This window comes from Rousettus aegyptiacus, unplaced genomic scaffold (assembly GCF_014176215.1).
Source record: "Rousettus aegyptiacus isolate mRouAeg1 unplaced genomic scaffold, mRouAeg1.p scaffold_m13_p_11, whole genome shotgun sequence".
Lineage (NCBI taxonomy): Eukaryota > Metazoa > Chordata > Mammalia > Chiroptera > Pteropodidae > Rousettus > Rousettus aegyptiacus.
The window spans coordinates 6,185,579-6,200,568 of NW_023416286.1; the positions used below are offsets into that span (position 1 = coordinate 6,185,579).

At 46.7% G+C, this 14,990-nt stretch overlaps 1 protein-coding gene across 4 annotated transcripts in view; it reads left to right on the forward strand.

Moving 5' to 3' along the window:
• SPATA13 (spermatogenesis associated 13) overlaps positions 1-14,990 on the forward strand; it is a 284,285-nt gene that overhangs the window by 162,042 nt on the left and 107,253 nt on the right. Inside the window, exon 1 of one of the 4 annotated variants that reach the window (XM_036228454.1) lies at positions 740-10,412. The exons of 2 other annotated variants lie outside the window; for them this stretch is intronic. In XM_036228454.1, coding sequence (XP_036084347.1) covers positions 10,338-10,412 — 75 coding nt within the window. In that variant the 5' untranslated portion in view covers positions 740-10,337. Of the gene's footprint in view, positions 1-739; positions 10,413-14,990 lie in introns of those variants that run through there. One more of the 4 variants, XM_036228449.1, reaches the window with a different exon arrangement.

The window sequence follows — 14,990 nt, forward strand, 5'->3', positions numbered from 1 at the left end:
GCCCGGGCCGGCCCAGGGGACAGAGCGGGGCTGCGGGCGGGGAATTGCGCTGCGACAGTAAGTTTCTTCTTAGGGCCCACCTTGGGTTCGTTTCACGAGAAAGACGGGACCCGGCGTCTGCCGGCTCTGAGTTTTGGGTTGGTCCCGTTTCTGTTCACGACACGGGCGAATGGCCACACTCGCCCCGGGAAGGTAGGAGCCCGCGCCGCCGCTCGCGTCACAGGGAACTCAGGTGACCTGTGCTGGCCGGCCACCCACCTGCAGAGTTACGGAGCCTGAACAAATTTCCCCTCCCTCCAAGTACTGAAAACCAAACCAAGCCAAGGGGAAAAAACGTCTCTCGGTTAGTTGCTTCCCAGCCTTGGAAAATAGTGGTAATTAATAAAAGAATAACTTGAATTTATTTGGCACTTCTTACCCAGGCTTGCGAATTCACATACCGCCGGCCGCCTCCTCCCAGGCTTTCCGCGCACCCCACCTCGTCCGCGGCGCTGCCTGGGGTTTTCTGCCCGGTTAACCCCTGCACGTTTCCCGGTCCTTTGCTCCCCGTTGCGGACAGGCACAGACATTTTACCCCGTTTTATTTTTTCCACCTTTACTAACAAAACGCATCTTTTCTCCCGACGTCCGCGCGCCCTCCCTCACCTTCTGAATTTACCGCATTGTTCTCCGGGTGCCTGTTAGATTATGCGTCCCCCCTCCACGTGCTGCCGAACCCTGTTCTGGGAACTCCCCCCCCCCCCCCCCCCCCCCCCGTCCTGTAGAGTTTCACGTGGCTATTTCTCATCATCCAGCGTTCAAATTCTCACCTCCCTCCTTAGGCCCCCACATGCGCCGGCTTCCTCCTCCCCGGTTTGATTGCCTTCCTTTTTTATTTCTGCTCCTGTGCATGCGGGGTGACTTCCTTCTTCCCTCAGTTTCTCCCCAGGGCGCCTTCTTGCCTTTTACCTACTCCTCCCTGACAAGTAAGGGTTTTTCCAGCCACAGCCTGCAGCTGCCCCCACAGCACACCTTGCCTGGTTCCTGTGGCTGTGATTTGTCCCACCCCATCTCCACCCCAAGCCCCATCCGCTCCCGTTTCTGATCCTTTTCTTACAGAAGTAGTATCCGACACATAGTTCTTGAATAACGTTAATACTGCTATTGATATGAATATTAGGTAGCATTTATTCAGCGCGCAGTATGTAGCCAGAGTACTTCTGAGCGGTTTACATGCAATAAGAACTCGTCAATCTCTTCGCATCCCTGCAGTTTACACGCTGTCAATGTCCCCATTTCCCAGATGGGAGCAGGGAGGCTCAGCGAGGGTGAGGAACAGACCCAGTGTCTCAGGGCTGTGTGGTGGCGAGGCTTCTCGCCAGGCAAGGGCGAGGGCTATAGAAATGAGGTCATTATTCACATGTTTGATTTAGTCTGCAGTTTGCACCAGTCAAGGACATAGTATCTATACCTGTAGAACAGTGTGTGGGGGAAACCTAATGCCAACTGTCCCTCTGACAGCCTGGGGATACTGCCTGGGCTGACCGAGGGTTCCCGCTCACCTCAGCCAGGAAGGAGAGAGCTTCATGGAAAGGACCCTTGCTCACCGTCTCCTGTGCGGTCAGAGTTCGGTCTCACTTTGGGTGGCCAGACCTTTAGGGTCCCTGATAGCCCTGTGATTTTATTGAGTCTCGCTTATTTCTATTTCATTATATGACCTTAAATGATCTCCTTGTTAGTCTTCACCTTCTGAAAGCTGGAAACGAGTGTTTCTACTTTTTCAGAGAGTGAAGCAGAGTGTTGGTAACGCTTTATATAGCTGGAAGGGACATTTACATTCCACAGATGAGGAAACTGTGGCCCAGAGAAACAAAAAGAGACAAAAAGACTCATCCACGGGAAAAGCAGCAGGATGGGAGAGCTGTCCTTAGATCCCAGGTCCTCTGACGCCTGGCCCAGGGCCCCACAGCTTGGTGGGGTGACCTCTGCCTGCTGTCAAAAGCAATGGAGCTCTGTCCTCTTCCTTTCCTGAGCTCAGAGGCCTTGGAAGGATTCATTTAAAATGGAAATCGTCAGCGGTTTTCATTTTTTTTTTGTCTGAAAGCTAAGCATTTACAAAATGTTTGCTTTTGAGACACATAATGGCATAAATGGGATCATAAAATCGCAGAAGTATAAATTCATGTTTGTTTGTTTTTTTTTTTACAAAGACGCGTTTTTGTTGTTTCCAAAACACCAGGAAAGAACACCACTTTCCAGAGGCAAATCATATAATACATGGCCGTTTGAAAATGAGTAGCTGGAATATTTAATTGCATTTTCCATTTGCGGAGAGGCAAGTTCATTAGTACAACACGATTACATGACTTTCTTCATCTCTGCATCTCGGATGAAACAGCGGTGGCGGTGGAGAGCTTATCAAGTTAGCGGCGGGTCCTGTGTTGGCTCTGCCGGGCCCACCCCCTTCCCATGCATGCAGAGTCCTCCTGCGCCCTGCTGATCCCCAGCTCCCCTTCTGCCTGTCTCCTTAATCCCTATCTGGAACCCTCAGGGAACCTGGAGGGTGTGGTGTACCCATGATGCTCAGCTCATCCATGTCAGCCTTTCTCGACAGAATGAAACCCTAGTGCCCTAGGGTGCGTGTAGTGCGCTTAGCATCTCTCTTCTGCCTCTAGAACGAGGTGGGTGGTTGTGCGCCCTCCTGGGCAACATTCGCTGGAAGCCTTGCCTGTTGTGTTCTGTGGTGCAGAAGTTAGATCTTCCTGCTCCCCTGTGGAGTTGAAGAAATGGGGGTTCAGGGACGTTGCTGTGGCCAGAGCATCGTGGCGAGCGACCGGACTGAGATTCGAATGCAGGGCAGCCTGGCTCAGGAGGTTCCCCCTCCCCCACCCACCCCCCACTTCCATGCGGCTGACTCCTCCACAGCTTGTCACACCCTCAGGCAGCAGCGGTCCCACAGGGCATCTTACACACAGGATTCCTGCTTGCTGACTGGGACAGGACGTGACAGGAGGCGCCCTGCGCCCGCGCCCGAGGGCTCCCAGGAGCTCGGGGCCAGTCCTCGCTCTAACTCCCGGTGCGATGGCGCGCTCTGACTGCCGGGGAGAGCACCGGGGAGCTGTGGCGGTACCGGGAATGGAAAGGCAATGCTATCTATTCCTGCCACTTGGTTGTGGCAATTAATGTGGTCGTGGTGCCCAGGTGAACCCACCCCGTGTTCGCAGTGTTCAAATGTCCTGGACATAGGACCATTAGCTCCTCTAAGCAGGACCTTAAAGGACCTGATTTCTTAAAGGTCCTGCCTGTGTCCCTGGGCCAGGACCACCCTGTGTCATCGTGGAAGAAATGAGAGCTCGCCATTATAACGGGCCATGTGCTCGACTCAAAATCTCTTCACTCAGGAAGCCCGCCCGATGTGGACTGGAAGCGCCCCCATTGTCCTCACCCTGGTTCCAGCCATGTGTTTGGGGGAGCCCTATAGGGACTCCACGCAGCTAACCTGCTAGAGGAGAGGGTCAGCCTTTCGCCCCAGCCCCTGTTGTCACGGAGGCAGAGTTTGTTCCCTAAGATTGGCAGGCTGTCCCTGGAGAAAAAGAATAGACTGCAGGTCTGAAGCGACCCGACTGGAAAGTGTCACGGAGGAGGCAGCCTGCAGGAAACTGGGGAACTGGGGTTTTTCTCACTGTCCAGGGCGGGTGCCTGGGGAGGGCGAGCCCAGGATTTTATCGTCTTACAGCAGGGGAGGCAGGAGGGAGACGTGTTTGTAGTATGCGGACTTTGATCCCAGTCTTTCAGAGAAATTATTGTTCTGTGTAACAGGAACAGGAAGCCGCCTCATACTCGAGCGGTAAAATCACAATTCTGTCACATGAAGCAGGTTTCTGAGGTCAGGCCCTAGCGCTTAGCTACCACCCGTGATACAGAGGGAGGCGAATGCCTTCACGTGCCCAAAGCACCTTACACACATACTCCGAAACACTTCCACTTTGTATGCTGGGACCTTCTCTACGGCTGAAAGAAAAACAGCCTCTGCTTCAGAAATCTCCATTTCTGTTCTTCCCGGGGCGGGGGGCGGGGGGGTGGAGTGCTTACATGTACACACCTAGTATGTACCTTTTACGTGCCAGTCCTGAGCTTAAGATGGGAAGAGTAATGAGAACCAGCCCTTGCCCTCAGGAGCAGGTCACATTCTTGTCCAGTGGGCCAGGTAGGTCTGTGAAAGGCAAGTCTTGAAATGCATGGGTAGGTGCGATGATCAGTTTATGGGGAGGGTGTTAGGGGAGCATGTGAGGGGCCTAGGATCCAGGAAGGCTTCCTGGAGGAGGAGCTAACTCCAGCCTGGGCTGAGAGTGGTAACAGGAGCGAGCCATTTGGGGAAGGAGCTGACAGAGGGAGGCATTCCTCTCTCCAGAGACAGAATAAGCCGAGGCGCGGAGACGGACTTCAGCGTGGTGGCCCGAGGGACCCTGCCACAGCTCTGCGTGGCCGCGGACCCCAGTCGGTCCTTTGTAACTGTAGCATTGTTCCTGGACAGCGCTTCTGTGTCGGCATCACTTGGGACTTTGTTAGAAAAGTGAATTCCAGGGCTCTCCCTGAGCCTCACTGAATTCGAAAGTCTGGGGTCTGTATATTAGTAGGTGATTTTCCAGGTGGAGTAGCAGGTGTGTTTGGCCAGGGCCAGGTGGTTTTCGGGCTCGCTGAGGTGCGTGAGCTGCTGTCCTGGAACGTGGGCTTCCTGGGGACCCTAAGCAGCTACTCTGTGGCTGCGTGGCCCTCTTTTCGGAGGAAGCACAGCTCCAGGTGTTCGGACCGGAAGCACCCCCTCACGTCTGCAGCCATCTACATTTCCTGTGATCTCCAGTGCACACCCTGACGAGATTTTTTTTTTTTTTTTTTGCTCTTCCCGCTTCATTTCGCTACATACTTATAATTTATATTCTTTCGATAACACCTCTGCCAGAGCATGATGTCTCAGTGTTTGGTGGCAGTCATGTAACCTGGATTCAGATGTCAGCTCTGCCGCTCGCCTGCTGCGTGGCCTCGGAAAAGCCTTGAGCTCTCTGTGCCTCAGTTGCCTTCTCTGACAAAGGTGGAGAAGGTGTGTGTTTTTCATCCTTGCTGCACCTCGTTAATTATCCTGGGGCCCTTAAAAAAAGAAGATCGATGCTTGCTTACTCCCACTCCCAAATATTAGGATTGTTTTGGGGCGTGACCTAGGCATTGAAATTTTTAGACTCTTCCCTCATGCAGTGAAGTCTGGTAACCACTGTCATAGGCTGCGGAGAGGAGGGCATGAGTCGATCCTTGCGAGGGGCTTGATTGCTCCTGGCTCGTGGTGAGAGCTCTGAGTTGGCCGGCGGAGGCCCTGCTGGTTTGTTTTGTGGTAGGAGGAGGAGAAAAGGCCCGTCTCAGTTGTTTGATGGACCCTGGTTGAGTGTCGAATGCCTGTCCTTATGGACATCTCCTCTCGGCTCCTCTTTAGTTCTGAGAGTCGGGTGGTGAAATAGCCCCTAAGGGGTGGGACCCCGTATCGAACTCTCTAAGCCCCCTGTGCACGAGGACCCAGAAGGTCGCGCCTTCAGCAGCACTCAGCAGCCCCAGCCCCCCGTGCCACCCCGGCACAATCGTCCCGCCTCCGTGCTGTGAAAACAGCGCTTCGCACCGTGCGTGGACCCGGGTAGGAGTCAGGCGCCCTACGATTCTGTATCTGCCCCAACCCGTCATTGGTACCGAAGTGCCCGTTTTTAAACGTGCGATACCTCTCGAGACCGATCCGTCTTCTAGGATCCAAGTGTCGCCATATTAAAAATTGCATCGTTCTGGCCGTTATTTGAAAGGGCGCGTAATCTTTTCGCATACCTCGTCCTGTCACGCATGCTCACGCGACCTGCACTGTTTTATCGGCTCCGCGGATGCCGACGAGCACCCGCGTGGCTCTGGGCACCGCGCTAACGGTTTCGTCCCCTCTCTTCCTCCTGTGGAGGGACAAAGGTGTCGCCGCTCTGTCCGTCGACACGTGCGAAGTTTTTCTTTCGGTTTCGATTTGCAACCGCAGCCATCTCTGTACCTGGCTCTTCTGGTGACATAATGACTCAGCTTTTTAAGAAGAGAACATCTGAAGGGCATTCTTTCTTGTCGCTTTCATGAGGCTTCTCAGAACCCTGCTGAGGTTAATTAAATCAAACCCCATGCAACGATTATTCTAAAATATCCCGACAAGTTATTAAAACCCAGTTTGCCAAGGGTCGGGCACGTGATCCACAGCCCGGACGGCATGAATGAACTCTGTGATCTGCTTTCGGTGCTGTGGGTTTCCAGTTTAGTCCAGAAGCAGTGCTGTGGCATGGCCAGATTAGTTAAAGAACAGAGAAGTAGGTGAATTCCTGTCTCGAGTCTGTGCTTTGGTCTCTTTCTGTGGAAAAGTGAGGTGAGGTTTTTGGTTTTGTTCTGCGGTGCAGGGCGTGCAGGTAACTGGTGTTTACTGTTAGATCGGCTCTCTCGTACGCGTAACCGTGCGTGTGGCGAGTGGAAATAATTGATTCACTATATTTGTTCTGCTGCCCAATTACTAAGTGAAAATCGACCACTGGGAAACTTTTGTCTAGCTGGCACACAAGTAGCTCAGTATTATGGTAAAGACTAGCCTCCATTGTGTGGTCTTACCATTATCACTTGTGTTACCCACAGACTGAATAGGCTTTAGAAATACAGGCCTTCAAAGGAATGACCCTTGCTTAAATGGTCCGTGGATCCTTCTGAAATAACATCCTCCAGGCCCTCCCTCATTCAGAACAACATATGCTCGAAAAGATTTCTATATTTAAAAGGAGAAGAGTTAAAAACACATTCTGAGTTTTAAAATTTGAGGTTATTAAGTAATCCAGAACGCACTAGGGAAAGTAAACAAAATATTCTTTAACATGGTCTATTTTAAGATCTGCCAGACCTGCGTTCTATGCTTTTTGTACCTTCGACTTTTCTAACACAAATCTGAACTCCCCGGAGTGGATTGCCCGGGTCATCTTACTGAAAAAGTCTACTTGTCTTGCCCAGTCAAGGTCACCTCTGGCATTAGAGTGTGTCTCTGTGTCCTTAGGCCACTCTGCCAGAACCATGGTGTCCTGTACTTCCTGGAAAAGGATTGGGCAGTTTACTCTACGTCCCAGCTCCATTTCTTGGCTATGATCTATTGGGGTGTGTGTGTGCGTGTGTGTGTGATGGAGGCAGAGTGATGTGCGCTGTTGTACCAGTGTGACATGGAACGAGGTGTTCATCACAGTTTCCCTTCCAGTCGAGCCTCAGCCTCCCGGCCTCGTTAAATAAACCAAACAGTGGGATTCTGAACTTTTGGACACTGAGCTTTTTTAAGGACAAGTCATGGCAAGGTGTGAGGAAGGAGACTGGCTTGTAAACTCGCCGTCCTCACCTGCCAGCATCCGTCTGACCGCTCTGCTCAGTGTCGAGCCATCTGAAGGCAAAACTGTCTCCACACTCAGCTCCTGAAATGCCATGGACCCAGCAGTGTCTCGTGCTCCCATAAGTCACGTTGGCTCAGGGATAAGGACGATGCTCGTGGAGACGAAGGGGCAGACCACTCGTTCACAATCACGGGCGCGTGGTTCAGGCCCGGTTAGGCGCTGGTGCTGAGCATGCACCCCAGCTTCCGGTGCCAGCACTAATTCAGTCAGAGCTTAGCACCTCGCCGCCCCCCCCCTAGTCTCAGCGCCTCATCAGATGCCTGCTGGATGGGAGGAGACTAATGAAGGTCAGCCTCCCCTAGACTTTCTCCCCAGGCTACAATCTTCTGCTTCCAGGAACTGGGGCCCAGGAGAGGCGAGAGGGTACGTGTGCCCCAACATCTCCGCTCGCCTCTTTGGTCTGTCCTCTGCCTGAGGATCATCTGTGCTTCTTGTGGCTCCCCCCCGCCCCAATTAGGAAAATTACCGGGGACGCAGGTAGTGCTTTCTGCCTTCATCTGATAGAGAGGTACTCTCGTGCAGGAAGCAAGAGCTCTTTCTGCTTTTCCCAGTCTGTTTCTCATCTGGCCCCTTATGCAGGGGGCTTACAGGTACGGCGCTGACACAGAAGCCTTCCAATGGTAAACAGAAGTGAGAATGGTCTCGCATTACCGGGTCGGTGCTTACAGGTGGACAGGTCAAACCATGCGATGCTACCGCCACTGCCTAACGGTCTGATTTGGTAGCGCCGGCTTCATTTTCACACAAGTACATCTGAAGGAAGTTTTATCATATTGACTTCCTGGGAGCTCTTTTCAAGTCTGCTGAGATTAATTAAGTCAAACCCCATGCAACAATTATGCTAAAGCATGGCGCCTTATTATATTTCAGTGCATGCTGGACCACTAAATCTGTTTGTTAATTTTATTTATTTATTTATTTATTTAATTGAAGAGATGATTTAGAATTTTTTTTTTCCTTCATCTACCTCTCCCTACCCCCTACCATCTGGTAACCACGAGTCTATTGTCTATTGGACCATTAAATTTGAATTGTTCAAGTCAATGATAACATTTTTTCTTGATTTCCTATGACAGGAGTCTAATGCCATGTCCTTTTTAAAAATTTACTTTTGTGGTTGGGTACTGTTGATCTCTTAGTTTTTATTTCCTGCTAAAACGAGGAATCTCTAGAGGAAGAAGGAAGTGTCTGTTGTTAGCTGTTTTCTAGGCTTTCCTGGAAAGTTCTCTGTTGAAGCCAGGTCTTACACTCCACACAGAGCATCTGTTTTTCTCGGGCTGGGGACTTTTAAGAACACTTTGTGTCAACTGGAACACTTATCTTCTGAGATGAAGATAGTGGGTATCGGTGCAGATCAGTCTGGGACAAACCACACTGTGAGAGCAGACCCGGGTCAGCGGGAGGGTTCCTGGTCCCTTGTCACACTGCACTTGGACAGCTGCCATCTGTGTTTACTTCCAGGTCAACCGAAAAGACCAGGGAAGCACTTCAGTCATTACTGAGAAAGGACTAAAACAAAACAAAACAGAACAGAACTACCTAAAGCCTACATTTATATTACTCTTTCTGACGCACAGAAGAGTTTTCTTCTGTGTGATTGTTTCAAAGGGGACTGGGTCATGCCATGAGCAGTTACTACACGTGCCTGGTTACTGAATCTTTCTCTTCCTGGTACAAACTCATTGCTGCAGGATTCAGAGAGCATTGGCTTGGAACACACATTTCTTGTGGAGTTTTAGTCAGAGGATGTGTCCCCCCCTTGCGGGGAAGTCTTGGCTTTCGCTTCAGAAGAGTGAGGAATTCAGATGTTGTCAGGATCCGTTCACCAACTGGGTGGTTTTGGATTCTGAAGGAAGTGGCCGTTGTCCCATCTGAGTGCAAAGCCACTTGTAAAGTGTTGCCCCTCGGCCGCCTCAGGCATTCGGTGCTGTCATTTGGCAGGAGGCAGGGGAAGCGGCGGCTGTCGCGTCAAAACCCGCAGCGCAGATCTGGCTGTACCTGCTGCTTCTACGTGGAGGACGGAGCGAGGAGCATCGGTGCGGGGCGGGCTGCGTGGCGCCCACACGCCTCACGGATGGCCTTATCACTACAGAGCATGCTCCTCCTCCCACAGTGTGATGCACATAACAGCGCGGGCGTTACAAGGCTTAGAGGAATGGTTTCTTCTTTGAATGGTTTCTTCTTCTATATCCCTAAAGGAAGTGGCATAGAGCGCCAATGATGGCTTAATGGGGAGGCGGCCACCCATGCTTACTGGGGCGTGACTGGGTGGTCTGCGCTGGAATTTCAGACCGAATTCTGGCATCCAGTCCTAGGCTTTCCTACTGAACGTATCTACCTCCACTGTGAGGTTCGGATATTCCAGAAGAGATGTCTTGAAACTGATTTCGAACTTCCAGTTTAAAGGCGCACCCGGATCCCGGCGCCTGGTGGTGTGGACGGCGCAAGCGGTGGCGTGCAGGTGGTTTTCATTAGCTGGAGTTGATGTTGGTCAAATCAGCATCTGACAGAAGAGGCAAGAGGTGGCGGAGGAAGAGAGTGGGGGTCAGGGAGGCAAGGCAATTATAACTGTTCGTGGAGAGCTTGCAATTCTCATTTATTACATTTTTAAAATCAAGCCCCATTTTGAGACTGTCGTGGATTCACGTGGATTTACACGACGTCACAGGACAGTCCCACGGGCGTCGGTCCGGTTGAGACAGAAGTATGGAGACAGACGTATCCAGACGTATCCGCCACCACCAGGTCCTTCCCGTTGTCCTTCGTAGCCACGTCCTCGTCCCTCCCGCCCCCACGCCTCCCTTTACCTCTGGCAACCAGGGATTCGTTCGTTGCCCATGTAATTTTCTCATTTCAAAAACGTTATAAAATTGGAATTGTATGTTAGGATCGGCTTTTTTCATTCGACGTAATTCTCTGAAGGTACTTGTTCTCTTTCAGACATGTGGCTTGCAGGTACGTCCTCTCACTGTAGCTTAATTTGTTCAGCTTTTGGCAGGGTCTTTTGAAAAACAGAAGTTTTTAATGAGGTCCAATTTATTGATTTTTTTCCTTTTATGGATCACGCTTTTGGTGTCAAATCTAAGAACTCTATGCCTAGCCGTAGATCCTGAAGATTTCCTTCTATTCTTTTTCTTCTAAAAGTTATAGAGTTTAAATTTTTATATTTAAATATAACTATACATATATTTACATATGTAAATATATGTAAATATATATTTATATATAATATAAATATATTATATTTATATATTAAGTCCATGATCCATTTGAATCAAGTTTTGTGTAATGAGTCAAATTGAGATCATGGTTTCTTGTGTTTTGTTTTTGTATTTGTTTTTGTTTTTATTTTTATTTTTGCCTGTGGAGGACTAATTGCTCCAACACCGTTTTTGTTGAAAAGGCTATCCCTCTTCCATTCAGTTGCTTTTGTATTTTTGTCAAAAATCAGTCTGGCATGTGGGCGTAAGTCTGTTCCTCGGTTCCTCTATCTGTTCCGTTGAGCTGTGTCTGTTCCTAAGCCAGTATCACAGTCTTGATTACTGTAGGTATATGTAAGTCTTAGAATTAAATAGATTGATGCATCATGCTTGATTCTTCCTTCTCAAAATTATTTTAGTTATTCTAGGTCCTTCCTATATCGATTATAGATTGCTTCTCTCTGTATCTACAACAAGTTTTGCTGGAATTTGGAGGATAATTGACATCTTTATTGTTTCGAATCTTCTAATCAGTGAACATAGTAGGTCTCCACGTTTCTTTCATCAGCACTGAGTAGTGTTCAGCATGTGATTCCTACACATGTTTTCTTAGATTTATACCTAAGTATTTCAGTTTTTTAAAACAATGGCGAATGATGTTGGCCTTTTAATTTCAGTGTCCAAATGTTCATCGCTACTATATAGACACACAGTTGATTCTTCTTTGTATGTTTAGCTCGCATCCTGCAACCTCTTAGAGCTTGCTCATTAGTTCTAGGAGTGTTTTTTTTGGTCAATTCCTTGTTTCTTTCTGTGTAGATGATCATGTCATCTGTAAATAGGGATGATTTAATTTCTTCCTTTCCATCTTTATGCCTTTTCTTTTCTTGCCTTATTTCACTGGCCAGACTTAGCACTGTGTTGCTGGGTTGAGCATGGAGAGCAAACATTCTTGCCTTTTGTTCTTGATCTTGGGGGCGGGGGAGGGGAGGGGAAAGCATCCAGCTTTGACAGTAAGCCTGATGTTAGCTGTAGGTTTTTGGTAGTTGCTTCTTATCAAGTTGAGGAGGTGTCCCTATATTTTTGCTTTTCTGAGAGCTTTTAAATAATGGATGTGTTTGATTTTATCGAATGCTTTGTATCAGTTGATCTGATCATATGATTTTTCTCCTTTAGCCCATTAATATGGTAGATTATATTGATTAATTTTTAGATATTGAACCAGTCTTTGTTCCTTGGAATAAACTCAAATGGAATAAACACCACTTGGTCATGTATATAATTATTTTTATATATTGCTAAATTCTAATTTATTTTGCTAAACATCCTTGTGTTTATATTCATTAGAGATATTGGTCTGTAGTTTTGTTTGTTTGTTTTGTTCATCTTTATCTGATTTTGGTGTCATGGTAATAATAACTCCATAAAATGACAAAATGCTGTGGTAAGGTGGAGTGTTCTATAACTGTCTAATCCTGTTGGTTGATGGTATTAATTCTGAAATGGAGTATTGTAATGATGTTGGTAGTTGTTTGTTTTTAAAGTGTACATTTCAGTGGTTTTATTATATTCACAGAGTTGAGTAACTGTCATCACAATCATTCTAGAATTTTTTTTCATTATCCCAAGGGAAAACCTCATGTCCATTAGCAGTCACTGACTACATTCCCCCAAACTCCCTTACCCCTGGCCCTAGGCAGCCATGAGTTCATTTTCAGATCGTATAGATTTGCTTCATTTGGATATTTCATGTACGGAATCATACAGTATATATGGTCCCTTGTACTTAGCATAATGTTTTCAAGTTTTATCCATGTTATAGCATGTATCAGTACTGCATTTTCTTTTATTGCTGAATAATATTCTGTTGAATGAATGTACCATATTATTCATTTGTTCATCAGTGAAAGGTCATTGGGGTTGTTTCCACTTTGGGGTTATTATGAATGATGCTCCTTTGAACAATCATGTACAGATTTTTATATGAACATATATTTTCATTGTCTTGTGTCCTTTTTGCTTTGTTTTGTCTTATTCTTCTGTTCTTTCATTTCTACCTTCTTTTTTTTTTTTTTTAATTTTATGGTGATGTTGGTTAACGAAACCCAGTTAAGTTTCAAGTGTGCAATTCAACAGTAAGTCGTATATATTTTGCATTTTATGTTCACCGCCCATAGTTAGATTTCTTTCTGTCACCACATATCTGACCCCTTTTACCCCATCTACCTCCCTGCTCTTTGTTTTTGGTTCTTTTTTTTTTTTTTTTTTTTTTTTGCCCCTGGGTGGGGAATGGGAATGAAGATTGGAAGGCAGAGAATTTGAAGTCTTTGGCAAAAATAAGGAAACTAAAAGTCTGTATTGACAATTTAGGGCAACCTTGACAATTGACTAAGGAGAGAGCAGAATTTATATACTCACTTGAAAATGTAGGTTCGAGAGGGTCATTTCATCACACCCTTGTTTCAGAATTACCAAGTCTGAAAGAAAACCGAGCTTGATCTCAAAACGGTGGTCAGACAGTTAAACTTGCCAAGCAGGACTGAAGGAAAGGTCATGTTTCTAGGGTGTCTAGATTACTTCTTATTGAGTAATACTTATGAGTTAACTAATTTAATATTTACTAAGTACTTATTTAATCATTACTTTAATTAGATCCAGAACATAGAAATGGATTGTTAATATACAAGCGAGATTATTCATCTATTCTAAAAAGTTTGTTTAAGTCCTCTATTCCGGACATAGTGCCAGTCCCCGAGGATATAAAAATAAACTAGAGGGACACATGTAGCTTTTATTCTTCCACACAAGAAAAACCTAGAACTCCCAATGGATACTATGAAGAGTGATTACTAGAAAACATAAGAGTAAGTTCAACCTTGAAGATTATTCTAGTTTCAGATGCTCCAGCTTAAAATGAGAAGATAATATTTTAAACACTTTTCAAGGAAAATATGTTTTAGTACCTGGTTACAAAGTCACTTTCAATATGAAACCCGGCATCTCTTGCATGTCTGCTCTGTGTGCCAGGCACTGAAGTGGGTGCGGGGCCGGGGTGTGTGTCTGGGTTTGCTCAGCTCCTGGTGTACTTCTTAAGTCTGATTGATATGAAGTTAGAGGCCAAGTATAAATTTCTTAAACTTTATATCAATTTTTATATTTCATTTCTTAAGAAATAGGAACTTCCACTTATACTGGAACGTTTATGTACATTGTCTTTCCAATAACAACTTTATAAAGACTACCGACAGAAGTCATATCGAACCTAGGTATGAACAGATCCGGTATTAGTAGCAATACTGAAGCTACATCATGTCGATTTGTAAACACACTGTTAGTTTAACCTGTTTAACCAGATACGGTATCAGAAGGGCAGCAAAGACTTTGGGTCTATTGCTTTTCGCATAACATAACAAAAAGTTAGAAAACGCAGCTAAATATATCATAGTATTTGCTCTATTTTCCCCAACACGTCATGGTTTCCCTTTACTATTTGGTTTTCAGATCATGAAAACATGTTCTTTTCCCAGAAAACCAGTTGCTTGGATAAGTGGGGACAGGCCAGTCCAAGGACAGATTAAGCACATAGGATCCTGGCATGGGTCCTAGAAATTATCCTCGGTCTTCATTCTCTCACCTTGGGGCCATGTAATTACTGTGGTTTTATAGAGCCGGGTAATTCTCTACAGAATTCCGTTTGTCTAAGTCAATAATAATGACTGGTTGATAAGCTATTAATCCTTAATAGATAACAGGCCCCTTCTTTATTTGATACCATTTTATTAATGAGCCTCCTTTAGTATAAAAATAAGTTGAAAAGTATCCTGTCTATTCAACTTCTTTATTATTCTTTAATTAATCAAAGAATGATGGACGTGAAAACTACTTCCCTTCACCATTATTTTTAACTGTTCCATTAAGTTATTATAGACAGCTGGAAGCAAGTGATCAAATACTTTTATAATAATCGGGAATATGTCAGTCTGGCCAATGTAGTTTGCCTTAGATAAATCAGATAACTTCTTTGAGCCGTGTTCTTTCCCTCTCTATGAAATGGATCTGGTTGATAATAAATGACACCCCCCCCACCCCCTGCCCAATTTCATATGGCTGCTTTCATCATCCCCTGATAGTTTGCGAGCCCTGTACAATTGAGAGCTGCGGCCTGTTTGTCTTTGTATCCGCAGTCTGTGACAGTCCAGATGTTGACAGTGCCATGCCTTTAGGGGCCATGCGAATACCCGAGGAGGTCAGCCATCTGGACAGAGACTGCTGCTCTGTAGATTCTGCCGATGGGGTCCACAGGAAATGTGGCTCAGTGTTAGGTAGCAAATTT